Genomic DNA, 26,445 nt, shown 5'->3' with positions numbered 1-26,445 from the left:
CACATACCACACACACACACCATACCACACACATACACACACACACACACACACACACACACACCTTCCCTGTGCTCATGCACCCAGGCTAACTCAGACCAGAATCCTCAAAAAACCTCCCCCACCCTCCATTTTACACCCTTCTTTGGAAATTTATGCTGGAATATTTATCTGAACAGGAAAAGGGCCATTAAAACGGAAATCAGAACCCATGACAGCAAGAAATGAAATCAGCATGGGAGGTTTTATTCCCTGGGGACATTTGAGTCACTCCCGATATTCTGAAAGTCAAGAGTGAAGGGTCACCAAGGACGTTTTTGTTTTCAACGGCTTTTTCCCCCTTTCATTTCTATCCTCCTCCAAACAGCTCATCCGTTTGCAGTTTGCACCGAGGAGCCCTGGGGCGGGGGGTCTGCCTGCCTGACTGCCTGCCTGCCTGCCTGCCTGCCTGCCTGCCCTGGAGACGGTTGCTGGCAGCGGTCACCGCCTGCTTGGGCCAACGGCACCAATGGTGCCCTGCTCACCCTGGAGCAAGGTGACTCCAAGTGCCAGCTTCTCTTCCTTTTCTCAGCAATAGCATACCCAGAGCTGGAGAGATGGCTCAGTGGTTAAGAGCACGACTGCTCATCCAAAGGTCCCGAGTTCAAATCCCAGCAACCACATGGTGGCTCACAACCATCTGTAATGGGATTCAATGCCCTCTTCTGGTGTGTCTGAAGACAGCTACAGTGTACTTACATATAATAAATAAATCTTAAAACAAAACAAACGAAAAACAATAGCACACCCATAGAACTGTCCGAACTTTTTAAAAGGAGTAAACCTTCATGTAAAATTTGAAACATTGAACCTGTGGAGGGGAGGAATAAACATGGGGAACATAAGTGAAATTATAGGTATAGTGAGAACTTTCTGGAGAATGCCAGGAGCACAGGACATAGTTCCAAGAATCAACACACTGGGGTGCATGAATTAAAAGGTTTCTGCACCCTGGTTGTCAGTGGAGTGAATAGTTTCTTGAATAAGAAAAAAGAATCTTTGCCATCTATGCTCCAGACAAGGGGTTAATATCTAGGATATATAAAGAAACCAAAAATTAAAGAATACCGCAATGAAATGAACAGATGGTTCTCCAAAGAAGAAACACAAATGGCCAATGTGTTTTAAAATGTTGAGGGAAATTCAGATTAAAACTACTTAGAGGTTCCATCTCACCCCAGTCAGGATGGGTAAGATCAAGAAACCAAATGACAACCAATGCAGTGAATCTATGGGGAGAGAGGAATCCTCACCCACTCCTGGTGGGAATGTAACTATCAAGAGGTGACCATGTGATGATTCCTGAAAAAATAATAAAAGTAGAACTATCAAATAGTACCCAAAGGATTCTACATCCTACCACCGAGACACTTGCACATGTAGAGAGAATATCTTATGTCTGAATGGATGTGGTACCTATCAATCATAAATCTGATGTCCTATGGGTTAGTCAGGGAATAGGAGGTGGGACATCCGGGAGGAGAACAATTCTAGGATAGAGCCTGGTGGAAGATTGCCCCTGCAGATGTGATAAGACAGACACGTGGTACCTGAGCACAGGTGACTAGCCACGTGACTGAATATAGGTTAAAATAATTGGGTTATTCTAACTTATGATCTAGTCAGAGTAGAGCCTAGCTATATGGCCAAGGTATTTGCAAATATATTCTGAGTCTAAGTCTTACTTCTCAGAGCATGGAGCAGGAAGGACTTAAGTTCTACATGTGCATTCATGTCTATTGCTGCTGTGTTCATGATAAGAGACCAGTCTAGATGCCGGTCAATGGAAGAATGAATACTGAAACCGGACCATTAAACTGGAATCTATCCAGCTGTAAAGAGAAATGGAACTTGCAGGAAAATGGATAAAACAGGAAACTCGGTCTCAGATAAAACTCTCGTGTCTCCTCCCTCAGGTGTGGTTTGTGTGTCTCACTTTCTTTTCCAGTGGCTGAGATAAAATACCCTGAGGAAAGCAACAGGAGAGGGAGAGGCTTATTTCTCCTCACAGATGGAGCCCCAGTCCATCTCTGTGAGTTCAGGGCAACTTGTACACACAACTACAACGGAGGGGACGTAGAGACGAAGATATGGCCCAGCGTTTAGCTCCGGCTCCCCACTTCACACAGCCCGGGAGGCCCGACCCAGACAAGGTTCTGCTTAAAATTAAATGCTTACCATATTAATTAACATGATCAAAATAATTCTTGACAGACCTTCCCGGAGGCTAACTTGCATCTAGATGATCCGTCACAGGCCTGTCTTCTGTGTGATTCGGGATTCGGTAGGTTGACACCAGTGACCATCGCAGCATGTGTGTACATAAGGTCCCGAGAGACTGAGTACATCCCACGAAACTAGACAGGAGACTCCAGAGTGGAGTGGGATATTGAGAAAAGGGGAGGGCTGGGGGGGGGGGCACACGTGAAATCAAAGCAGAATGGAGGTGGAAGGGGAGAAAGAAAGGAGGGGAGAGAAACAGCAGAAGCAAATTTTGTTTGAAAAATGCCATAATGAAACCTAATTCTTTGAAATTAAATTTGCTTTGAAATTAGATTTTCTTTGACATTTAAATTAAAAAAAAAACAAAAACACTAGAGACCTAGAACCAGATGTAGGGGCTCTTGCCTGTAATCCCAGCAATCAAGCAATAAAGACAGGACAGTCCTGACTTGAAGGGCAGCCTGGATAGCATAGGAGACCCTCACCTTCCAAAATCAAGCCCTGGGGTGTAGCCCAGCGTTGGGGGAGGCTACTAAGTCCGAGTCCCTGCTTTGATCAACTCCCACCCCCCCACCCCCCACCCCCCTACCCCCACCCCCCCCACCCCCGTACAAAGAGGATAGCATGGTAGACGAATACTGAGATATACTGTGACTCGGAAAAGGGAAGGGTTTGTTGAGTTCGCTCAGAAATGGAACCCAGGACTCTGAATCAAAAAGAAAGAGACAACCCAGCAGCAAATGGGTGGAGACTCTAACTGTGTCGGTTGGTTTTCTGTCAACCTGACATAAGCTAAAGTCATCTGAGAGGAAGGAGCCTCAACCATAAAAAAAAAAATGCCATCCTAAGATCCAGCTGTAGGCAAGCCTGTAGGGCATTTCCTTAATTAGTGATTGATGGGCGGAAAGCCCAGCCTATTGTGGGTGGTGCCGCCCCTGGGCTGGTGGTCCTGGGTTCTATAAGAAAGCAGACTGAGCAAGCTATAAGGAGCAAGCCAGTAAGCAGTGCCTCTCCACGGCCTCTGCATCAGCTCCTGCCTCCAGGTTCCTGTCCTGTTTGAGTTCCTGTCCTGGTTTCCTTAAATGATAAACATCGCTATGGAAATGTAAGCCAAATAGACCCTTTCGTCCTCAAGTTGCTTTGGTCATGGTGTTTCGTCAGAGCAATAGTAACCCTAACTTCAGAGAAGCCAGTATCAGGGAGTGGGATATCGCTATGACAGACCTGACCGTGTTGTTTTGGGGAGGAATGCACGAGGACTTTGAAACGTCATGTAAGCAGAGCCACTGGGTGGTCCTTGTTTGATGAACCCTTCTGTGGAGCTTGGAAGAGAAAGATGTTGAGAGAAGTGCTAATGGTGGAGGCCTGGCTCGGGAATGAAGGTTCTGTGGTTCTGGTTACTGGGGCCGAGGAATCTGCTGCTTCAAAGATACCAGAACTACTAACGTGAAACCTTTGCTTTGCAGGGATACTCGATGTTGGTCAGCCGGGGCTGAGAAATTAGCAGTGCTTAAGAAGTCGACTAGCATGGTTGAAGTGACATCTTCTGGAAGTGTTTCCTGAAGAGCACACAGAAGCTGTGTGCCACAGGCGGCTATGGCTGTACCTCGTGCTGGCCGCTGTACTTGGTGATGGGTAAGAGTACTGGTTTTGAAGATATGAAGGGGTCATGGAGAGCAGCTGAGGCTTGGCACTGTGAGAGGACAGGAGAGGCCATTGGTGAAAGTGCAGCCCAGTTGCTACAGAAGACCCCAGCGTTCTGGAGATGCCAGGACCATGGAATGACCATCAGGATCAGCAGTGGCGTGGAGTGGAGTCAGCTGTAGCCTAGAAGACAAACTGTGTGTGCTGCAGACTGCAGAGCTGGACAAGTGACCCAAGTTCCTTAGGAAAGCCCAGAAAATTATGAGTGAATTTCAGATATTAGACATTGAGTCATTTACACCTCAAGAGTTTGTTTTGCTTTGATTGTGACTATCTGTGCCCCAATCCTTGACATGAGAAAGCACTCCATTTATTTTTGATTTTACAGAAGGTCACAGTTGAGAGACTTTAAACTGTAAAAGACTCTGGATTTTAAAAGAGATTGGCTATTTCAAAGAGACTGAATTGTTTGAATTCAAGATTGATTTTTTAAAAGTTATATATATATATAAGATCTTGGGGATGCCCAAGAAAGGAAAGGTTGGCTTTTGGCGGTGACTTGTGTGTCAAGTTGACAGGGGTCAGTTGTGCTGGCTGGTTTTATGTCAGCTTGACACAAGCTAAAGAGTCATCTGATGGCAAGGAGCCGCAGTTGAGAAAATGACTCCATAAAATCAGGCTGCAGGCGAGCCTGTTGGGCATTTTCTAACCTAGCGGTTAATGTGTAAAGCCAGCTCATTGTATGTAGCGCCATCCCTGGGCTGGTGACCCTGGGTTCTATAAGAAAGCAAGCTGGGCCAGCCACTGGGGGTAAGCAGTTACACAGTAAGCAGCCCTCCATAGGAAAACACAGAAATTTGCATTGATTCATAACATTCGTAGAATTACAATTATGAAGCAGCAACAAAATAATTTTATGGTTTGGGGGTCACCACTACATGAGGAACTTTATTAAAGGGTCGCAGCATTGGGAAGATTGAGAACCACTTTTAGTTTTATTGCTTGGGCTCCTTGCTGCTCTTGGTGTGGCTGAGTGATCTGGAAAGACTGTCCTGGTGCTGCCACCTAGAGGTTGATTTTAGCGTTGCACATAACACACAGGAACACTACACCAATGAGATTACTTCTGGAGGTATGATCATGAACTCTCCTGTTGGTAAACCTCATCATCCCCCCCCCATTCCGCCTACTTCCTCTGGGCAGGGTCTGCTCCACAGCCTGTGCCTGCTCTCTGGACACCGAGGAAGGGAGCACTGACTCTCCTCTGTGTCCTGGCATGGACTGTGGGAGTCTGTGACTGGGGTACGGATCCTTCATGGAAGTCACCTTGTTCCTTAAATGGGCATCATATGGGAACGGACTGGTCTCTCTGCCTCATCAGAGCTTGTATGAAGAAAAGGTGTCCTGAGACTCAGAAGTCCAGGAACCACACAAAGACAGGAGGTATCCCAATGGAAGGGTATCGTGAGACACAGGAGCCCAGGAACCACACAGCTCAGAGAGGAAGTCTCCTCAGCAGAGGCATTGCAGCTCCCAGGGGAGATTCCCCCATTGAGCTGAGGCGCTCTGGAACCTCAGCCCTGCTCCACTTCTTCCTTTCTTCTCTTCATTGCTTGTTGGCAAGTCACATCAGACAGCAAATCTCACAAAAGAGATTCATTGGGAGGGTGCAGGGTATAGAGGGACAAATCCACAGCTGACCACCTCTGCTCCCAGGAGAAGACAGCAGGGAGCTGAGCAGATGCAACCTTTATATAAGATTTCTTAGGGGGTGGAGCTTTCCAGGGCAGGGATTTCCAGAATGATGATTGGTGGAATTTCAAGTCCTAAGCTTGGGGAGCTCAGTGATTGGTGGGTTTTCCTGTTCAGGGATTGATGGGTTCTCCTGCTCAGGGATTGGTGGTTTTTTTGTACAGACTTTTCGCCTAAAATTAGCATAATCTTTTGTTTGTTTGTTTGTTTTATTTTGTTTTTTGTTTTTGTTTTGTTTTGTTTTGTTTGAGACAGGGTTTCTCTGTGTAGCCCTGGCTGTCCTGGAACTCACTCTGTAGACAAGGTTGGCCTCGAACTCAGAAATCCGCCTGCCTCTGCCTCCCAAGTGCTGGGATTAAAGGCGTGCACCACCACCGCCCAGCAGTATAATCTTGAAAGGGTCCTTTTGAGGGCCTGTATGATAGTTACAGATGCTGGAAATGCCATTTTGACAATTAGAGAGGTCCGGGGGAGGGGATCGGCTCCTGGAGATCCTCAGGGTGGGGCATAGCCACTTTCCCGCCTTGAGAGTTTACAAAGTCTATGAAGTATATAAAGGGAGTCCACGGCAGGGAAACCTCTCCTTCCCGCTTGAATATACTGCTTAATAGCCAACATTCCCTCCTTTTTGTTTGTTACTGATAATAGTGCCAGGGTTGGAGAAAGGGGGCAATGTTTTATCATTAGACTACTCCCTGCTCAATGTGGGTGTAGAGGTCTGCGGGATGAGTTCAGTCTTCGCTGTTAGGGTACCATCGGAGTTGCACATGTCAGAGCTGTAATAACAACTGATTAGTCTGGCTAGACATCTTTCAGATCTGATTTTGAAAAAAATCTAGACAAGACAAGACGTGATTAGAAGGATTAGGAGGGGAAACAGGAACATGAAGGGTGGGTAGTGTCCAATTCCATTAACAGTAGACTGTTAATGGTCTCCACAGCCAGAGGCGTTAAGCTGTCTTCTATGGCTTTGGAGATCCATTTGGAGTGGTAGGATCTTATCTTTTACTATGCCTGACTGGTTGCTATAAATCAGCATTCTTCCCCGAGGAAGAGACAAGGACCATCTCTCTCTCTGCCATTAGCAAATGTAATCCTCACCAATTTGGTAGCACAAAGAGGCCAACAGGCCTATTTGGCCCTGGAGAGTGAGGATATAAATTCAAGGTTTAAGTGTATTTATTTTTTAAATCATAAAGGACATTTACTTTGAATTTTAGCTTATCTTTGAGAGGAAGATTTTAAATTTAAACCATTGTAATTCTTTTTTTCTTTTCTTTTCTTTCTTTCTTTTCCTTCTTTCTTTTTCTCTTTCTTTCTTTCTTTCTTTCTTTCTTTTTTTTTCTTTCTTTCTTTCTTTCTTTCTTTCTTTCTTTCTTTCTTTCTTTCTTTCTTTCTTTCTTTCTTTCTTTCTTTCTTTCTTTCTTTCTTTCTTTCTTCTTTCTTTCTTTCTTTCTTTCTTTCTTTTCCTGAGACAGGGTTTCTCTGTGTAGCCCTGGATGTCCTGGAACTCACTCTGTAGACCAGGCTGACCTCAAACTCAGAAAGCCACCTGCCTCTGCCTCCCAAGTGCTGGAACTAAAAGTTTGTTCCACCACTGTCTGGCTAACCATTGTAATTCTTATGTGCTGCTTCTGCCTCTGCCTCTGCCTCTGCCTCTGCCTCTGCCTCTGCCTCTGCCTCTGCCTCTGCCTCTGCCTCTGCCTCTGCCTCTGCCTCCCAAGTGCTAGGATTAAAGGTGCAAACCACCACCTGGCATTGTGTTCCTAACAATATTCTCATAGGGCTGTCCTGGTTTACTCTAGTTCTCCATTTCCCCTTATTATTTTTTTAATGTTGGTGGGGTAAACTTTCAAGTTTTTTGAATGTGTGATCTAACATTCTTGCTGATTTATTCTGAGTTTGTTCCCTGAAAAATTTCAATACTCTAGTCTTAATTAAAAGTACCAATTTGCTCACTTAGTGGTTTTCCATTTTGATGATGACACAGCTATACTATTGTACATACATTATGAATTTGGAGAAGATATTTTCTTTTTGCTTTCGTAGATGGTTGTCTTAATAGCTGATAGGGCTGAACTGATTTTGTGGCCCTTCCTCAGTATTGGTCATTCCATCCCCTGGTCTATAGGTTGCCGTTTTCCCTTAGTTTTGGTTCCATCAGTGGATGATGGACCATCAGTAAACCACGCATTAGCCAAACGCTGTGACCATTCCGTCCACCTATATCCCTCACCCAGTAGTCATTCAGTAGAGAGTTGTTCTGTTTCCATGAGTTTGTAGACTCTCTGGTGTTTCTGTTGTTGCTGAATTCCAGCTTTAATCCATGGTGGTCTGATAAGATACAAGGGGTTATTTCAACTTTGCCATATCTGTTGAGGCTTTTTCTGTGAACAACTATGCACTGAGAAGAATGTATATGCTTTTGTGTTTGGGTGAAATGTTCTGTAGATATCTGTTAGGTCCATTATTGATTCATACCTGTCAGTCTCATTATTTCTCCATTTAGTTTCTGTCTTGATGGCATGTCCGTTGGTGAGAGTGGAGCGTTGAAGCCTCTCTACTATCAATATGCATCTTACCTCACTGTCACCATGCTCCAAGGAAAGCCCTGCCTAATGAAGTAACTCAGGAAATGGAGGAATGTTGTCACCTGTGAGGTCTTCCATGAAGACTGCCCTGGCCTCAGTTCCATTTTGCTATCTTACTGGTGTATTGGGAGCCATCTTAGATCTAATGCCATGTATGGCAGATCAGAACTCTTTGAAGAATCTAACTGAGGCAGCCTGTGGCCCCTCACCCTCCATCCCACTCTTTCCTTCACAGGGTTGGCTCCCACATCCCCCACAGATGGCCTCTGGCCAGAGGATTGAGAAAAGGAAGTTAGTTATTCGGGCTCCTTTTGCTTTGACTGGGGGTGGGGTGTTCTCACTGAGCAGGCGAGAGGCTCAGAGTTCATTAACTCTTTCTGAGCCAATAAGGAAAGAAGGAAGGAGGAGGGAGGGAGGAAAGGAGAGAGGGAGAGAGAATGGAAGGAAGGGAGGAAAGAAAAGAAGAGAGAGAGGGAGAGAGAAAGGAAGGAAGGAAGGAAGGAAGGAAGGAAGGAAGGAAGAAAGAAAGAGAGAGAGAGAGAAAGAAAGAAAGAAAGAAAGAAAGAAAGAAAGAAAGAAAGAAAGAAAGAAAGAAAGAAAGAAAGAAAGAAAGAAAGAAAGAAAGAAAGAAAGGTCAAACACACACACTGGCTGGGCCCAACTACCTGTTTCATCAATTTTACAAGTGCACATGCATACTTATAATACACATATACCTACATATGTATGTGTATATGTCTGTGTGTGTGTGTGTGTGTGTGTGTGTTGTGGATGGAGCAGAGCCCCCCAACAGTCACACTTCATTTTTTTCTCAGCCTTTTATCTTCTTAAACAAAAGTTCTTTATAAAATTACCTCACAGATAAAATGTTACACAAAAAGGGAGTTAGAGAAAGACGTCTACAGTAAGTTCAAAGCAGTGTTTCATTCTATAAGCTCATTATAAGTTCAAAGCCCCTTTCCGGCGGTGACGACCTCCCTACAAGAACACGCCTCTCGCAAAGGATCTCCTTCATCCCTCCCCAGAAGAGGAGAAGAGGAAACACAAGAAAAGGCACCTGGTGCAGAGCCCCAATTCCTACTTTATGGATGTGAAATGCCCAGCATGCTATAAAATCACCACGGTCTTTAGCCATGCACAAACGGTAGTCTTGTGTGTTGGCTGCTCCACTGTCCTCTGTCAGCCTACAGGTGGAAAAGCAAGGCTGACAGAAGGATGCTCCTTCAGGACAAAGCAGCACTGAAAGCCCCTGATTCAAGATGAGTGGGAACCTTCCCAATAAACACATTTTGGATAAAAAAAAAAAAAAAAAAAAAAGTTCAAAGCCACAGTTTTACATGGTGTCTTGGTGCAATCCCGTGGCCTCATCTTTGGACCTGACCTAGAATGAATGTTTTTCCTTGATTACAAATCTGTCCCAAGCCTATTTCTCTTGTTAGTGCTAATTATGAAAGCTCATATATTCCTGATTACACAGCTTTTACTTACTATTCTATGAGAAGGCCAAACATTCCATTCTTGATTCCAATTTGATTACATCTTTCTGGCAAAACAACTAAAACTATCTCCTTAAACTTTCTTTCTAAAAATTATTTAAATCAAATCTGGAAACTATAAAGTCATTAATTCATCTAAACAACATTAGTTCATGAAAGTTCATGTTTATCTGCAGGAAATTTGCCCAATAGTGTTGACTGATGCCCATGAATTATTAGGCAATTAAGAGTGGCAGGAAAGACGTATCAGCAGCTAGAAACAATCCTGGGATGAAGTCTCTGGGGCTAGGCCTCTCCAGAGTGCACCCATCATAGCCATGTAAAATGGTGGGCCATCTCCAGGAAACTCACTTGTTCCCATAGCCTTTCCCAGATGGCTTCTGTCAAGATCCAGTATCAGCCATATTTCTAATCCATTCATCTACTGGTGTTGATCTTGCCTTTAAAGGTCTAATTACCCCCTTTGCATTCAGAATTGGCATTTTCAAAAGCCAAATATTTGATTGCTATTTGTCTGACCTCTGTATCTGATACTATTCTATTTACAGTTGAAGTTAATCTTTGCAAAAAAAAAAAATCGGTGAAGGCATCTTTTGGCCTTGTATAATTTTAGTATATGACTTGGACCTCTTTCCTGATTCTTCAACTTTGTTCCATGCTAAATGGGCTAGTGAGATGGCTCAGTGGTTAAGAGCATCACTGCCAAGTTAATATGTCAGAGATCCTGGACCAAGTGATAGGTTCCATTGGGCTTTTAAACCAACTGCACATATGGAAGGTGTTAAAGGAGAAAGATCGGGAGATAAAGGGATTAAGTTCCCTGAGGAGGGAGAGGGAGAGGAACAGAGAGAGAGGAAGAGGGAGAAGGACAGGAAGAGGGAGAGAGAGAGAGAGAATTGAGCCCAGGTGATATATTTGGTGGGATTTTGTAATCATGATGCTGAAAGGAGAATGGGGTTTGGCTAGAGGGTGTCCCATACCTGGGGATCCACCAGGGAGGCTGGTAACAGAAAGGGTGTATTAGGTTGTGTGGTTTGGAAGAGAAGGAAGAGAAAAATGTCTGGCAAGACTGGGGTCAAGTAGATGTGGGGAGCAAGAGAAATGGATGCTCCCATTTCAGCCAGAAGGTCCCTTCCCCAAAAGGGGATGAGACAGGTTGGTAAAAAAAACAACCCCATGTCAGTGATAGGTGTCCCTAGATAGCACCTTGGCTAACAAAGTCCAGTAGAACTGCCTGACCATGTTTATACTGCTGTCCTTAACCCTACTGTGCTTCAGAAACAGTGGCCTTAGGATCTCAATGTGTGCTAGATTTATATCTGTCTATGGGGAGGTAGAAAGATCCCTGGGTCTTTCTGGTTAGCCAGCCTAGCCTAACCTATTCAGTGACTCCCAAACCAGTGAATGAATTTGTCTCAGAAATGGGGGTGGGGGATGGAAGGTACCCTGTGAGATGACAGCTGACCTCTGGCCTCCGCATGCACATACACCCTCAGTAGAGAAAATCAATTAAACCAATAGCTTGTCCTTCAAAAAGGTCAACAAAGCCGGTCATTAGCAAAGCCTACACGGATATGAGGACTCCAGTAAGACCTTCCGGCACCGGTGTAACACACCTGAAGTCTCTGCTAGGGAAACAGACAGGAGGTAGGTCTCCTAGATCTTGCTGGTCAGAGTGTTTAGCTGATTGATAAGACTGGAAGTTTAGCCAGAGATGTTCTCTCAAAAATTAAGATGGACATGAACTGGAGAGATGGAACAGCAGTTAAGAGCACTGGCTGCTCTTGAAGAGGTCCAGGGTTGGGTTGCCAGCACCCACATAGTGGCTAAGAACCATTGGTAACTCCAGTTCCAGGGGATCCAATTCCCTCTTTCACTTTTACAGGCCCTGCTTGCAAGTGGGGCATACCCACAGGCAAGACACTCATACACATAAAATTAAAATCTTAAAAACAAAAAAGATGGCCATGAATGGTGGCTCCCATCTCTAATCCAGGCACTCAGGAGCCCGAGGCAGGCAGTTCTATAAGTTCAAGGCCAGCCTGGCTACATAGAAAGTATTAGCTGGTTCTAAAATCCCCTATATCATAATCATGTTATATATACACATGGTACACGTGCGTGTGTGTGTGTGTGTGTGTGTGTGTGTGTGTGTGTGTGTGTTGGGGAGTGGGGCAAAGACCCTTTTCTAAGAAATAACCTGTCTGCAGCCAGCTTTTGCCATACATGGTCATGTGTGATTAGCCATTTGCTTCTTATGGGCATGATCCAATTAGTTGGCAACTCATGATTGGCTGAAGCTTGACCACAGCAGTCGGCAGATCTTTGGCTGGTGGCTTGTTTACCAAGGCATTTACTCTTAGATCAGACTGTAGTTTGTGTACACGTCAAGCTAGGGTACAGTTCACTGTGACTGGAGCCTGCTTTGGGCCAAACAAATCAATTCTGTGGACAGAATTAGACCAAACTTACCTGAAGAGTGACAATATATTTTACTGCAGTTTTTTTTTTTCTTTTTTAAATTTAAAAACAGAGTCTTAGTTCGTAACCCTGGCAGGCCTGGAATTTGTTATGTAGATCGGGCTAGCCTCAAACTTAGAGATTCATCTGACTGCAGGTGGCATCAAGGGGCCATACCCAGCTTAGCACAATTCTTTTGAGAAGGGAGCTATCAAGCAAAGCTACTTTTCAGTTCTTTTATCATTGGACAGCCCCCCCCCCCCAGTCCTGAAATGACTTAAGACACAGAAGACAGGTTTTTGAGGGAGACACAGGGGAACTCAGGGTTTGTCTTGTTTTCTTCACTCCAGGAACTTGACCCAGAGCTGTAGTCCTATCTCCAGGATGGAGGGAAGCTAGTCAACGCTTGTCATCCATCTATCCATCCATCCACATGCTCACACCACAGAGCATCCACGGTCCAGAACCAAGGGCTAGCACCTGCCCGCTTGGACAGCTGCCTGCTGGGGAAAGCCTTCCTGGTCACCCACTGGTCCAGGATGAGCCAAGGGTCTTGTGAAACTGTGCCTGTAAGCTGAGAGTTGGGCCTCTGCTCTGACTCTTCCAGTGCCTGGTGCACTGCCCGAGGGAACAGCTAGTGAGTGCATGGAGTCACAGCTGGGGACTGTGGCAACCAAAGATAAATCAGCATGTCCTTCCCAAAATCAGCATTTCATAGATGTGGGCAGTGAGATAATAAATAAGAAGGGAAAATTCATCTGTAATCCCTCAGGAATAACTCAGAACTGTTTTGACATAAATCTGTTCATACCTTTAATGACTATTTTAATTGACTTCTGCATGAATGGCCAGATCCGTGTCTGTGAACCCAGGATCCTGAGGCATGGACGGCAGACCATGTCTGACGTGTCTCCCAAACTAGACTGCCAGCATCACAGGGTCCCGCGATTTCTAGTAAATCGTTCTTGGCTGAGAAAGTCAAACACCATTTTCAGTTGATTTTGGGGGAAGCCATTCTAGTACTCAGCAGAGCCAGATGCTTACAGACAGCAGGAAGTGTGGATACCTTGATTGTCAGCCACTGTTGAGTGACGTCTGTGACAAAAGTTCACCACTGACAGACAGTAAATGGCTCAGAAAGCCGAAAGCAGATGGTGAATCTGTTCAGTAGCCCCTGTGGTTCCATCAGCGCTGGCTGATCAAATTGGAATACGATAATATTAAAAAGTATCAATAGTGGTCAGAGACTGTGACTACACCCTGTTTGCTTTGTTGGAGACATCATCACTAAAAGAAAAGAGGGCCAGTCCTCTCATGGACTCTGCGTATGGGAGATATATCTCAGGTGGACATTCTACTTGATGCTTTTATACCCCCTGTCCAACAAAACAGAACCCTTTGGGAGCCAAGAGTCACTGACTACATTGGAGAAGCTTAGGGCTGTGCTTTGTACAAGGCATACTCTTTGCTTGCAAGAGAACTGGCCTACTTGGCAGTCTCTGATTGGCGGCAGTCATTCCTGGTATGTCCAGCTCACAAAACGGATGTGTTGCCAGTGATAAATAGGATCCTGGTTATGTAGGCTGGGTCAACAGCCCCATTCCAACTGGTTCAAAGGAAAACATGCTCTTAGAATGGGCGTTATGTATTTAAACAACACAGCCAGTTTGCCCAATTCACAAACCCAAACAGCAGAGTCTTTAAGTGCCAGTTGTTGAGGGGGTGGGGTGGAGAGATGGCTCCGTGGTTAAGAGCACTGGCTGCACATCCAGAGGACCAGAGTTCGATTCCCAGCAACTACATGGCAGCGCACAACTGTCTCTAATTCCAGTTTCAGGAAACCTGACCCTCCTATCCACCAGTCAGCAAGCACACAAATGGTGCATGGACACCCATGGCAGGCAAAACACCCATACATTAAAAAATGTTTTTTTAAAAAAAATTTAAAGATAAAATAAAAATAAATTTCAATACCAGTTGAGGTTTTCTAAGTGGCAGACCAAACTGGGCCACTGGCGACAGCCTGAGATTCAGGGGGAAGATGAAGTTAATGAAGTGGAATACTATGTCCAGAGCTATCGACCGGTTCTGTCAGCAATCAGTGACTCACCCACTTTCTGTTTGGTGTGGCTGCCTCTTAGTAAACGACCACGGCTGGTGGACACCGGTACGGTTTCAGTTTGGTCAAGCTATCAGTAATGCAGCAGAAAGTATGTTAAGGCTCCCTTGGGGCCTATGCCTTTGTCTTCAGTATGGCTGTGTTCTCCCCTAAGAGGCTAGCTGCCCACTGATTGATTGACTGATTGATTGATTGATTGATTTTTACCACATAAAGCTGAGATACCACTGGCCCCAGGTAGCTATGTACAGACCACTTCCATTTTACTCCCGCGGCTTTCAAGAGCCATCTCTAAGGCTGGCCTTTGACCTCACAACCCCCTTGCCTCGGCCTCAGTGCTGAGAGCACCAGCGTGTACCACCATATCCAGCTAGGGACTCAGTTTTAATGATTAACCAGGGCTGGAGGGTTGGCTCAGCAGTTAAGGGTGTAAGTTGTTCTTCCAGAGGACCCAAGGTCAGCTCCAACCATGGTGGCGCCAACCATCTGGAAGTCCAGTTCTAGAAAGTCTGATGCCGTTGTAATTAAAAAGAAGCCCGCACAAAGGACCCAACAGCACAGTGAGGCATGGTAGTCCAAGAAGGCTCTAGATTGTTTTGTTTTTTGCTGCTGGTGGTAGAGTTGGGGAGATAGCTTGCCTTGGACTTCTGGAAGGAACTGGATTGATGAATCTCTCACTCAGCCCAGAATAACTAAACGTTGTCTGAGATTATCCATCATCACCTCTAGCGGAGGTGTCAGAAGGTTATGTTGAAAGTCTAGGAGACCTGTCATCTGGCTGCAGGCTAGGGCAGAGGAATCAGAAAAGTTGGTGTCCTCCCACTGTACCCCCAGGCTCCCTTCCCTCACCTTAGCCAAGGGTCCCATCTTCTTCAGGAGCGGGTCTGAGTTCTGAAATATGTAGGTTCTGTCTATCCCAGCCTTGTCCAGCATCAAGGCCTAGCTGAGGCCTGGAAGGCAGAAAATGAAATTCCAGTCCCAGTAAAACTAGACACCAAGCATTCCAAGGACCTGGTTCCAGGCAGTCAAGCCAATGATCTGGGGAGACAGGGACTCTGCAGGCTAACAGGGCTTCACGACGGCTGGACAAAGGGCGCTACCACTGTACTGTGATGATATTTATTGAGAATGGCTCATTACAAACAAAATATATTTATGTATAAAATCCTCTGCTATGCAAAAGATCCCTTTCATCCTCCTGTGGCTAGAGTGATCAGAATCATCTAGAATTTGCATGTGGCCTCAGGGCCTACACTGGGCTACCCAGAAGCGGAGAAGTCCAAGTGTTACATGCTATGCTAAGTATCTGATGGCAAGGCTTCCTCCAGCCCAATTCATGGCTCGTGCAGTATAACACAGTGTGCCTCGTGCCCCGCCTCAGGCAGGTGGATCTCGAAGACTGCAGCTTTCTTGTTATTCTTACAGACAAGTGGACCCGATAACTTAAGACTTGCCCTGAGAAGCCATTATCTGGGTACAGGGACTGAGCATTTTTTAAATGTCCTAGAGGATGAAGATGACCACCTTCTGTGGCGGCCACTTCCCATGAGCACTCACGTGGGTGTGTGCCACGCCTCATCCCATCCACTTGCTGTGAAGGCTTTACCTCTTCCTATCACTTAGTCTCACAGTTCTGTCAGCGCCTCCTCAGAGGACACCCATACCCATAGCTGCTATGTGGGGCTCCTGAGCTTAGATCCAGAGTTCCTTGGGGCCCTGACCACCCAGCATTAAGGCAAGGGAAACGAGCCCAGACTGAAACCAATGAAACTCAGGGCAGCTGCCTCGCTGACAGCACCTCACTCCAGCCCAAGGCTTCGTCTAACACTGACAAGTAACACGGGTGACTGGTCTTGACTGCCCTTGTAAACACAGACCACCTCTGTCCCCCAGACTACCATGAGGGGGCAGCTAGTGGTAGGGGAAGCAGCTTCTGCCACGTCATGCCTTGGTACTGACAGTCCAAGGCCTCTGGAGGACAGTGACGGTGAGCGGCCGTGGGGCACCCTTTACGCGTCACCAGAGAGTGCCCATGAGGAGTGGGCCCTTGCTTTCTTTACAAATGGCCCATTCGTCTGTCTTTGGTGCAGCTTCAGCGTGCAGACTGCTGGCCAGGCCAGACCGGCCATCTTGTTAACCAAGAACTTGGACTGGCCTATGTGCCCCATGTGAAGAAGGGTTAGTGGTTTCAAAGTACCTGTATCTATTCCTGTCTGACTCACGGACCCTCTAGCACCCATCCTCAAAAGGCTCCCAGACTTAGAGGGCAGATCTTGCTGTGGGAAGGCAAGCTGGTACCAGGAGGCCTTGTGGACGCAGGGGCTCTCTGGGGAGTCTCTGTCAACTCCCTTTTCCTAAAAAAAAAAAAAAAGTTCTCTTCGGTTCTCATCTATTCAGCCCTGCTCACTCCTAAAACCTTTCCATTCTACAGACAGTACCTAGAGGCTAAGAAGGCATCAGCATCCCAGGGGTCAGAGAGCCTCAGGGTGGCTGTGAGGTATGCTTACGCTGTGTGATAACATCCTAGTAACCAGTCCCAGAGACCTGAGTCACTGGAGACAGGAGAGAGCAGTGACGCCATCCACTACGGGGCTTAGAGTGGCCCAGAGCCACAGGCTTAGATTTTCATGCACTCTTCCCAAACCCACTTCTCTTCCTGAGTTCCTGCCTCAGGCCAGCTGGAGGCACACTTGAGGTCTTGCTCTGGGCACAGCTGGAGGCACACTTGAGGTCTTCCTCTGGGCACAGCTGGAGGCAGACTTTGGGTCTTCCACTAGGCACAGCTGGAGGCAGACTTGAGGTCTTCCTCTGGGCACAGCTGGAGGAAGACTTTGGGTCTTCCACTGGTCACAGCTGGAGGCACACTTGGGGTCTTGAGAGATACTTCCTTAGATGCTTGACTTGTCTCCAGCAGCTACGAGGTGTTTAGGGTGGATGACATGATGATACTAGTGGACAAAGCAGTCACAGAGCTCCCAAGAGCTCTGTCCAACAGGCTGAGGCTACAATTCTGAACCCTGGCCCCAGAAGCCCTGGGCATGGGCATCCTGAGTGGGCCTGGCTGAGACAGAACACAGGGTCTGAGACCTGGCATGCCAGGCTCCTCCTGCTGTCAGCTGTCCAGGTAGACGAAGAGGATGTCCTCATCTGTGCCGTAGCTGGTTCTGGCCTCCTCAAAGTTACTGATGCGGGTGCTGCACATTCCTGTTGGGGTGGGAAAGATCAGAGTCGGATCAGTGGGTGGGGTAAATACCCACAACTGGTGCTCAGGGGGCCTGCATGGGATCTGGGCTCTACCTGCCTTGCCACCTCTCAGCTCCAGCTCCTCCCCTGGGGAACCCTTCCTGCCCATTCTGGCCTTCATGAGTTAAGTCTTTCTTCTGACTCCTTCCCAGGTTAGTGGATAGAGAAAGCAAGGCCCAAAGGGAAGAAAAAAGTGTGTTCCAGGACGTGTGTCCTGGTCTGCTCAGAGGAGTCCTCCTCCAGGCCATGGCATGAGGACAGTGGAGTCTACAAGGGCGAGGTCTGGCCAGGCTCTCTAGCTTGGCCGGTGAAGCCCAGGTGAAGCCTGTGGAACATAAGTTATCAAGGCGGGGAGCTGAGCAGTAGGCAGAGCTGGGAGTGTGGGAGGAGAGGGAGCTGGTGGCCAGGACAGCAGCTGGTTTGTCGGTATGACCCGAGGGCCAAGCCCTGATGACAGAACTCCAGGGGGAGCAGGGGCTCTGGAGACAGACATCGGCCATACCAGCTTGAAAGGGAGGAAGCCATGAGGTCTGGGCATAGGGGACAGTAAACACAGGCCACCCTGGCCCACCTGCCCCTGGCACTCACGGTCAGCGTAGGCTGGGTTGTTATAGAAGATGCAGCCAGTAGCCCTGTTATAGCCACGCAGGACGATGAAGTGGCCCTGGTAGTCGGGGGTGCGACAGAAGCAGCGGTGGCCACTGGGCGTGAAGCAGCAGTACTTGACAGGGCTGGAGCACAGGTCGCAGTGTAGCACCCCGGAGTTCACCAACACAATAGCCACATGGCCCTGCGCCAGGTGTGCTTGGATGTCCTGCACACTCACTGTGCTGTGGGCAGGAGGCAGGTCAGCCAGGGCCAGTGCGGCCTCATCCCCGTATCCCAGACTGATGGCCCCAGTTCACACCCACTCCCCAGTGTTACAAGACCTAAGCCCTGAGCTCCCTGCAGGTGGCAATGACCTGCCTTGTCACCGTGACCCAGGAAAGTGGGCTGGGAAGGCTCACCATTTCTCCACTTGCACCTTGCAGGCCTTGGCTTGTGCAAACAGCTGGTTCACTCGGGTCTCCTCTGTGTCAAAGTGCTTCCTATAGAAGGACTGACGAGAGAAGGACAGACTGGAGTCACTCACTCTGGATGCACACACTCCATTTAGATGAAGCACACACTGGTTTATAGACGCAGGAGTAAGGAGCATATAGGAGCCCTACTGAAGGGCGGGTGGCTGTACCCAGCATGCCCAGAAAGGAAGCCGACCCTCGGAGGAGCTCTCTGAGAAGGACTGAGCAGGCCACTCTCTGGGAGAGATGGGCAGGAGCCTAGAGCAACGGAGCAAGGAGGCAAGGCTGCCCTCGTAACCCCGGGCAGCACGGCTCAGTCACAGCTCGGTGTAGCCAAGTGTGATTCACAGAACATACTCTGCTTGGCGCTGGGGCCTCATGTGACCAGAGGGAGCTCCAGGAGGCAGGCCAAAGACATTCTGTTCCCAGGTCCCCTTTTCTGTCTTAAGATTTAGTTGCCTTCTCTACCTGGCATGGAAGGTTGAGCATTAGGCTGACTGCCACTGGCCGCCATGTGATAGCCGCTCTGCCAACAGGGCCGGCAGAGACTCCTCTGCCAAGCCCTGGCGCCTGGGCCAAGATCGCCTCAAGGGCAGGTAAGCCTGGATCTGGCTTTACGAGGGATCGGAACAAACTGGTGTGTTGGCACAGCCATCACGACGGCTTTATTTTTCTAGAGAGGAAAACAGAGAGAGGCAGAAAAGTAGACAGAAAGCTAATCCATGTTCTTCTTCCAGAACACCAATTACCCTGGTGAGAAGGAAAAAAACAAGGCAATGGTAGTCACGTGACCAGCAAACTCTGTGGCCTGCGGCCTGCGGCCTGAGACCTGTGACCTGCCCTACAGTGGAGGAAGATGCAGAAAGGCAGACAGAGGTCAGGACTCAGCCTGCAGATGCTCCACACAGACTAGACCTCAGGGCCACCTGTCTGTCATCGTCTGCCACTGCCACTGGAGTCTGTCCCCCTGGGCATGTACTCGAGTGCCAGCCTTTGACTACTCTCTCCCATAACTGTGATACCTGGGTAGCCCGGAAGGCCAGCCCACCCAGTGGCCAGCCGCTCACCTGATTCTTGTAACCCTTGTCCACACCCAGAGTCTGGGTACAGAAGCGGTGTCTCACACCAAAGTGGCGCATCAAGTAGGCCAGGTCGATGGTCCAGATGCTCCTGGTCAGCTGCAGCTCCTGCAGGGCATTTTCAAACTCCCTATCGTCCAGCCGGCCCAGGTACCTGAGGGCAAGGAGCAAAGGGGCAAGCCTGTTCCTGAAGCAAAGCTAGACCAAGTCACCCCACACCTATGAGGGCCACAGTCACTGCTTACACTTCTAATCCTTTATCACGAACCCCCATGGCATGCCACATGGACCCGAGGCTGTCAGGGCTCAGGCAGCCTGGGACACTGGCCCCCAGAGTGAAGCGAAGGGCCTGCATCTTGGTCTTTGCATCCCTTCTAGACTATGTGAACCCTGGGGAAGCTGCTGTTGTCTCTGGCTTCACTGACTGCGGATCTAAGATGAAGCGCTTTGGATCACAGAAGTGGTTTTCAAAATTGCAGGCACTAGACATTTTGTTAAGCTCTATCATTCCCAGAAGCCTAGTATGTAAGATATACAAAGGGTATGATCTGGGTCTCCAGACAACCAGTTAAAAACTCTTGGTAAAGAGGTACCAGTCCTTCCTGGCTCAAACTTTCAAGGTCCTTATATTTATGCGGTATCCCAGTGGCCTGACATCCGAGGGGTGGAAGATGCACCAGCTCCCCAACCTGCACACCTGGGACGTCCTTAACCGCCCCAAGCTCCCAGGCGTCACCTGAGTGAATACATAGAATATGGCAGGGCCTAAATGGAAGCCGGGCCTCTTCTAGGGTTCAGACAAAGCCGACCCACACAGATCTGGATCCCACCCAGGCTACTTCCTGCTTCACCCCTGAGCCACGCAGGTGTGGACACTCACCGAAGCACCATCCTGGAGCAGGCCAGGCCACAGTCCCAGTGGTACAGCTGCTGGATGATAGGCACCGGCAGCTGCACAAAGTCCCCTGCAAAGAAAGAAACGGGAGTGAGGGCTCAGATGCTCTGCACGGTGCCCACCAGTGCCACCCCCGCGGAAACTCTATAGGGCCTTTCCACAGCTCGCTCTGCTTACACTACCAGCACGTTCTCCTAAACACCCACCACAGCCAGTAAATCCTACACACGATCCTCCTGGATGGTGGTCCCCACTTTACAACAAAGCAGGGTTAGCTGCTGCCCCAGCAGGTCCAGTCTCCTTCGAGTCACCGGTGCCCGCCCACTCTGGGCAGCATCAGCCTCTGCCATGACTGCTTACACTTGGTGGGCAGGGGGGCTCTCTGCACACAGTTTACTAGATGCTTTTGGCTTCCCACAAGCGAACACCCACTCTTCTAAAGTGCTGCCCCTCTCAGCAGTGTCCTAGGAGGTCTGCCTCCCAGGAGGTCTGCCTGGCTCAGGTTTCCAGGGTGGGTAAATGAACAGACCATGACTGAGAGGAAATGTCACACAGGCTAGAGGAGCAGGACGCTCCGCCAAAGTCCAGCTAGCACACTGTCTCTGGGCAAGCCTCTCAGCCTGTCCATTCTGAGCTGTGAGGTGGAACAGACAGGGCCACACCCAGGCATTCTGGTACCACTGGCTGACTGAAGGGAGGGGCTGGGCAACTATCCTCCTCTCACTGGATTGAGTTTTCACTATTCCCAATCTTTCAAGAGCCTGGCCCGTGTGCTGCAGTGGAGACCAGTGCGTAGCCAAGAGCAGACATCCAGCAGCTTAGGTTAGGAAAGCGATGGGGTGTGCCTCAGAGAGAAGAGCACGGATGACAAAGGTAGGCAGCACTCCCTGAGGCCCTGAAGGGAGGACAAGCTGACATGTGGCCTGTGGGAGCTTAGCCTGTGAGTTGCACAAAGTTCAGTCTAGCTTCCCACGGTGGCACAAATTTATAATCACAAGACTAAGACAGGAGAAGCTTAAGGCCAATCTGGCTAAAGAGGAAGGGGTCTCTCTCTCTCTCTCTCTCTCTCTCTCTCTCTCTCTCTCTCTCTCTCACACACACACACACACACACAGGAGGGAGAGAGGGGAATCCAGAGCTTAACCAATCAGGAGGGACTTCTGTATACTGGCCACCACTTACAGACACTTGAAAATCCAGTCGACTAGAATTCCCCTTTGAGGATTTCTAGGCTCTCCCCTGAGCCAGGTACCCAGCTCTGTACAAAGCCTACCAGGCCAGCCCCTCTCCCACCACTCCCTCTGTGTGTCACTAGCCGGAGGTCTGATGTCTTGAGTCTTTACCGTCTGCTCTCCTGTGTCTTCAGGGGCTGGCTGAAAGGCCACCATTTCTAGAGCTTTCCCTAACCCCAGCCTGGTCATCCCCACCCCTCTGGTGTAGTCCTTTAAACCTGGGTTCACACTTATGGCTGCAGAATGAAGACCTTATCTAGTCTTTACTCCAGGAACCTCTAAGCCCAAGTCTTTCCAAGGCCCCTAACCTTTGAACATTTTGTAGATTCGATCTTGCCTGTCCCCTTCCCAAATTCCATCCCTGCCCACAGCGGGGAGAGGGGTTTCGTCTCTCGTTTCTAATCCTTAGAGTCCTTGGGATGGGCAGATGGCTCAGTGGATAAAGAGTTCAATCATGATGACCAAGCTCAGATACCCAGAGCCCGCACCGCCCTGCAATCCCAGCGAGAGGATGGACACAGGACGTCTCTAGAGCAAGCGAACTAAGCGGACTAAGAGAAACAGCAAACTCAAGGTGGAGTAAGAGACTTTGCCCCAACCTATAGGAAGACACCTGACGTCAACCTTGGGCTTCCAGATACATGCATACACATGCACTCATATACATGGGAACACACACATGCACTACCCCTACCCTATACTTAACCTCATCCCTTACCTTAGCAATAATCCACTACCCACCCCACCACTGTCCCACCAAACTCCAAACCCAACCCCAAACCCTATCTCTAATATCCTCTTCTGTCCTCTGAGACCAGAGAGCACACATATGGTATACAGTCAGACCCACAAGCAAAACAAAACAAAACAAAACACCCTCAGGCACACAAAACAGAAATAAATCTTTAAACAAATAAAAGAAAGAAATTGGGTCTTTGGGGAAGTGATGGCCCAATTGTGAGGTTTCTGAGTTGAGGGTCTTAGAAAGTTCAAGAAACACTAACCCAGGCTCTGCCTTAGTCTCCTTTCCAGCTGCAGTGATGACAGCTCCTGACAAACAGAACTTAGGGGGGAAGGGCTTATTTTAGCTCACAATTCCAGGTTACACCCATCATTTCTGGGACGTCACAGCTGTTGGAGACAACCAGTCATATCATACGGACAGCAAAGAGTATACACGCGTCTGTCCTTCCCCATTTTTATCAGTCTGGGGCCCAACCCACAGTCGGGGTGAGTCTTCCCAGGCTCAATTAACCCAGTAAGAAAATCCCTCACAGGCAGAGCTAGACAGCTCCTTACTAGGCCTCCATGCCCACACCATTATAGATTCTATCGGGTTGATAATTAAAAAGAAATGGCTGGAGCTTGTTCAGCAGTTAAAAAGTACCTGATGCGTTTGCAAAGGCCCCAGGCGTAATTCAGTTCCAAGCACCCTCACAGTCTTATAGCTAGCTGTCTGTTAACTCCACTTCAGGGGATCCTGCCAGTCCCTTTCAGCACCTGCATGCAGACAAAACACTCAAGACGCATAAAATTTTATTAAGTAAATCTTGGAAAGCTAACAACCAATGGCCTTTTTTTTCTTTATCTTTTTCATGTTCTGCTGTTAGAGGACACATCATTTCTCCCTGTCCTCTCTTCCTGCCGTGTAGGCCTATCTAGAGAGTCTAGCAGGAACGGAAGGATCTTGTACTGAACTAGCCAGCATCTTGATCTTAGACGTCTCAGCCTCCAGAACTGTGAGAAAATAAATTCCTATAGCTCATAAATTTTTCAGTTGTACGGATGGACGGAGACACCAGGGAACTGGCTCGTCTTGTTGGCTGTTTCCTGGCCTAGTGTCTGATGCTTAGTACTAACTCACTATCAAACTTGAGGCTGGGGTGGGGATGGCCCTTCTCTAGCACTGTCCAGGACTTAGGTTCAATCCCCAGTGCTACAAATCTGGGGGGGAAAAAGGAATGGGGAAAAGTCACTTATTGAGGTGATAGAAACCTTAGTCTCCGGGGACTTACACACTAAAACAGTTCTCGCCCAATATGGTAGAGGAAAGCTCTCTGCAGGGTGTGGCACTCTCAAGATGGGTGTCTTCCCGTTTCAGAACCCTCACTGAGGCTGTAAATGGCTCTGACCTTCTCAGGCTGTTTGCTACCCAGGTTTTGTTTTCGCATCTCTGCTATTCAAATCCTGTATCTCCCCCTCCCCGCCACACACACACACACACACGCCCCCTCTGCCCTTCGACATTCTCATAGAAGGGACGTCTGCTTTCTCCCTGGTCAGCCTGAGAAGACTGACCACTCACTTATGCTGTGAAAAGGTTTTGGATTAATGTTGGTCTTTTAAGAGCTCTACCCTTCGAAATAACTACTTGTCACTAGGAGTGCCCATTAGTTCTAGGCCTCCAGATCACAACCCTCTGATGGAGGCTGCCTCCTTACTCTGGGGCCTGAGCCCTGCTTCTAATTAGTTGGGCTGTGCCCTCTAAACTTTGGTGTAGAACAGTTGCTCCTCAGAGTCCTAAGACACTCAGGTGTGTCTTTCCTCTTCCACTCAGCCTTAGAACCACTAGATCCTGGGGCCTCACAAGGCAAACATCCCTGCTAAACTATCCTGATCTTACTTAGCACAGGGAAGATGCTTTCTGGGGGTAGGTGATAAGGGTGAAGCAGCCTTGGTATTTGTGCTGATAACAGCTTTAGCATTCAGAGCCCCCAAAATGCTTCAGATATTGATGCCTTAAGCCAGGACTGTCCTCCAACTGAGAGCTAGGGTCTGCTTTGGAGAAAGCCCTGGCTTCAGCTGTCTGGTTGTCACAAGAGAAAGAAGACAGTCAACTCTTCCTGGTACTTTAACCCTCTCAGCCTGTCTGGTCACCTCAAAAGGTACCGAAAACAGCAGGAGCCTACTTCGCTGGGATTTATGAAAATTAATTCTGTTATCTATAAACACTTTGACACAGCATCTACCTCTTAGCGCCCTCCACAAGTGCACCATTCTCTGCTGAGGCTAAGAAAGGGCAATGATCTAGCCAAAGTTCACAGCGGTAGCTAACTGGAAGAGTAAATATGGAATTCCAGTACAGGTCCAAGCCCAGTTCCAGGTTACAACCAGAAGGAACCACTCGCTGAGCGTGAAGCCACACTCCAACTGACACTAAAGGGTTTGGGTTCCACACCCTTTGACCCCTCCCCTGAAATGACCTCTCGGTTTAGTTTATTAACATCAACTCTTGTGCCTTAAGCGAAGCTCCACTATAACTTCCTGCTGTTCCCCACTTCGTAAGCCAAGGGGCTGGGGTTTCCTCGGGGCAATAAGCAAGTAACCAAAACAGTACCAAGACAAAAGCGCTGGGTTTGGGAAGCCAGAGAAAAGACCTTCCCTTTGCTGGGTGCCCCCAGGACATTCTTACCCCCCCCTCTGCCCCCTCTTTCCCGCCCCTTTGCTGAGTGCTCTCAGGCCATTCTCCCCCCCACCCCCACCCCCTTTCCCGGCCTCAGGCTTTCCACAGTTCCCCGGGGAACAGGATCACCCAATGTGCTTCAAGCAGGGCTATTCGATTCTGGGCAAGGTTGTGTCTTTTTGCTCCTTGGACTTTTCCACTTGACGGCTCTCAGAACTCCCTGGGCTCCAAGCCCCGGGAGACTCAGGATCAACCGTATGTGGAGGACAGGAGATGAGAAGGAATATCCACCTAGCCTGGACCCACTATAAGCTCCAAGGCTAGACTGAGGCCGCAGACGACCCAAGGTCGCGCGCGGCCAGACCCTGCCGGGCTCTAGGGCGGAGTCCCCCTCGGTTCCCCCGGTGAAGGCAAGGCCCTTAAAGAGAGGCACTGACCGGGCTCCAGCGGCTGCCCCGCTGCCTCTGCCTCCGTCCTCATGACCCGGGTGGCGCAGGGCGCCCATGGCCCCGGCCTGGAGCTGATGGCAGCTGCGACTTCTGCTGGGCAGCGAGCGCGGCCAGCGAGCGCAGAGTTCCTCCGCCGCCGCCACCGCGGTTCAGAGCCGGGTAGGCGGTGGCCAGGCCGCCTCAAGCCACGCCTAATCCCTTCCAGGTCTGGGCGCTGGAAACCCGCCCCTTCCATAAGCCACGCCTCTTCCCTTCCACCCTCTTCTCTTCCAGACGCCGCTACCCGCAGGTCCTTCCCTGAAACGCTCCGGTGACCCCGCCCCTTCCCGAGCCCCGCCCCCAGAGTCCTTCCCGCGGCGACGTCGGCTCCCCCCAAACTACCTAGCACTCTCCCTCCGCTAGATCTGTTCTTTTGCAGGCTCAGATGTAAGCGCTGGTCCTTCGAAATGCCTCATCGAGACTCCAAGGACTCCTTTCCCCATTCCTTTTAGGTCTTCTTACCTAGACAATGAGTAATAAGAGTTCCCAGTGTTCAGTGCGTCCCTTACCTGACGGTGACCGGATCCAAAGCTTAATTCCTACTCCAAGCCTCACTTCCTGTCTCCCCAGAGCATTGGGCTCAAGCCCAGATCCCGCCCAATCCGTCACTACAGTACTCAGTAAGCATAAGTCACCATGTTCCTTTGTGGGCTCGAGGATTGATGTTTCCGGCGGTCCCCGGGCCCTCTTCAGTGCCGGAACTATAGTGCTAAGAGCTCT

The 26,445-nt window shown here is 48.8% G+C and overlaps 2 protein-coding genes across 4 annotated transcripts; one reads left to right on the top strand and one right to left on the bottom strand.

Moving 5' to 3' along the window:
* Positions 1-9,196: 9,196 nt before the first annotated feature.
* Positions 9,197-9,557, top strand: LOC127669480 (40S ribosomal protein S27-like). Its single transcript, XM_052163479.1, has one exon. It carries the CDS (start codon positions 9,334-9,336, stop codon positions 9,490-9,492), a length of 159 nt encoding a protein of 52 aa, XP_052019439.1. The 5' UTR covers positions 9,197-9,333; the 3' UTR covers positions 9,493-9,557.
* A 5,872-nt stretch (positions 9,558-15,429) lies between these two features.
* On the bottom strand, positions 15,430-25,877 carry Gucd1 (guanylyl cyclase domain containing 1). Of its 3 annotated transcripts, XM_052162985.1 has the most exons (7): positions 25,675-25,762; positions 23,222-23,334; positions 20,588-20,672; positions 19,696-19,861; positions 18,575-18,666; positions 18,156-18,397; positions 15,430-17,528 (listed from the first exon to the last, which is right to left on the bottom strand). In XM_052162985.1, the coding sequence occupies exons 3-7, from the start codon at positions 20,596-20,598 to the stop codon at positions 17,437-17,439; spliced, it is 603 nt and encodes a 200-aa protein (XP_052018945.1). In that variant the 5' UTR covers positions 20,599-20,672; positions 23,222-23,334; positions 25,675-25,762; the 3' UTR covers positions 15,430-17,436. The 3 variants fall into 3 exon arrangements, with proteins under 3 accessions (XP_052018945.1, XP_052018943.1, XP_052018944.1); XM_052162983.1 differs by lacking the exon at positions 23,222-23,334 and having other exon boundaries at positions 25,675-25,876; XM_052162984.1 differs by lacking the exons at positions 18,156-18,397; positions 23,222-23,334 and having other exon boundaries at positions 25,675-25,877.
* Between the last annotated feature and the right edge of the window lie 568 nt (positions 25,878-26,445).

The sequence above is a fragment of the Apodemus sylvaticus genome, chromosome 19 (assembly GCF_947179515.1).
Source record: "Apodemus sylvaticus chromosome 19, mApoSyl1.1, whole genome shotgun sequence".
Taxonomy (NCBI): Eukaryota; Metazoa; Chordata; class Mammalia; order Rodentia; family Muridae; genus Apodemus; species Apodemus sylvaticus.
Note: the sequence above shows the minus strand (reverse complement) of the source record. Positions and strands in the feature narration are given on the sequence as shown.

Bases quoted from the DNA above. Each gene is read 5' to 3' on its own strand.
- LOC127669480 (XM_052163479.1), top strand. From the start codon at position 9,334: ATGGATGTGAAATGCCCAGCATGCTATAAAATCACCACGGTCTTTAGC.
- Gucd1 (XM_052162983.1), bottom strand. From the start codon at position 25,717: ATGAGGACGGAGGCAGAGGCAGCGGGGCAGCCGCTGGAGCCCG. The intron at 19,862-20,587 runs GTGAGTGTCCAC...CCTTGCCCTCAG, and splicing joins TGCTCCAGGATGGTGCTTCG to GTACCTGGGCCGGCTGGACG. The intron at 18,667-19,695 runs GTGAGCGGCTGG...TTCTCTCGTCAG, and splicing joins ACAAGGGTTACAAGAATCAG to TCCTTCTATAGGAAGCACTT.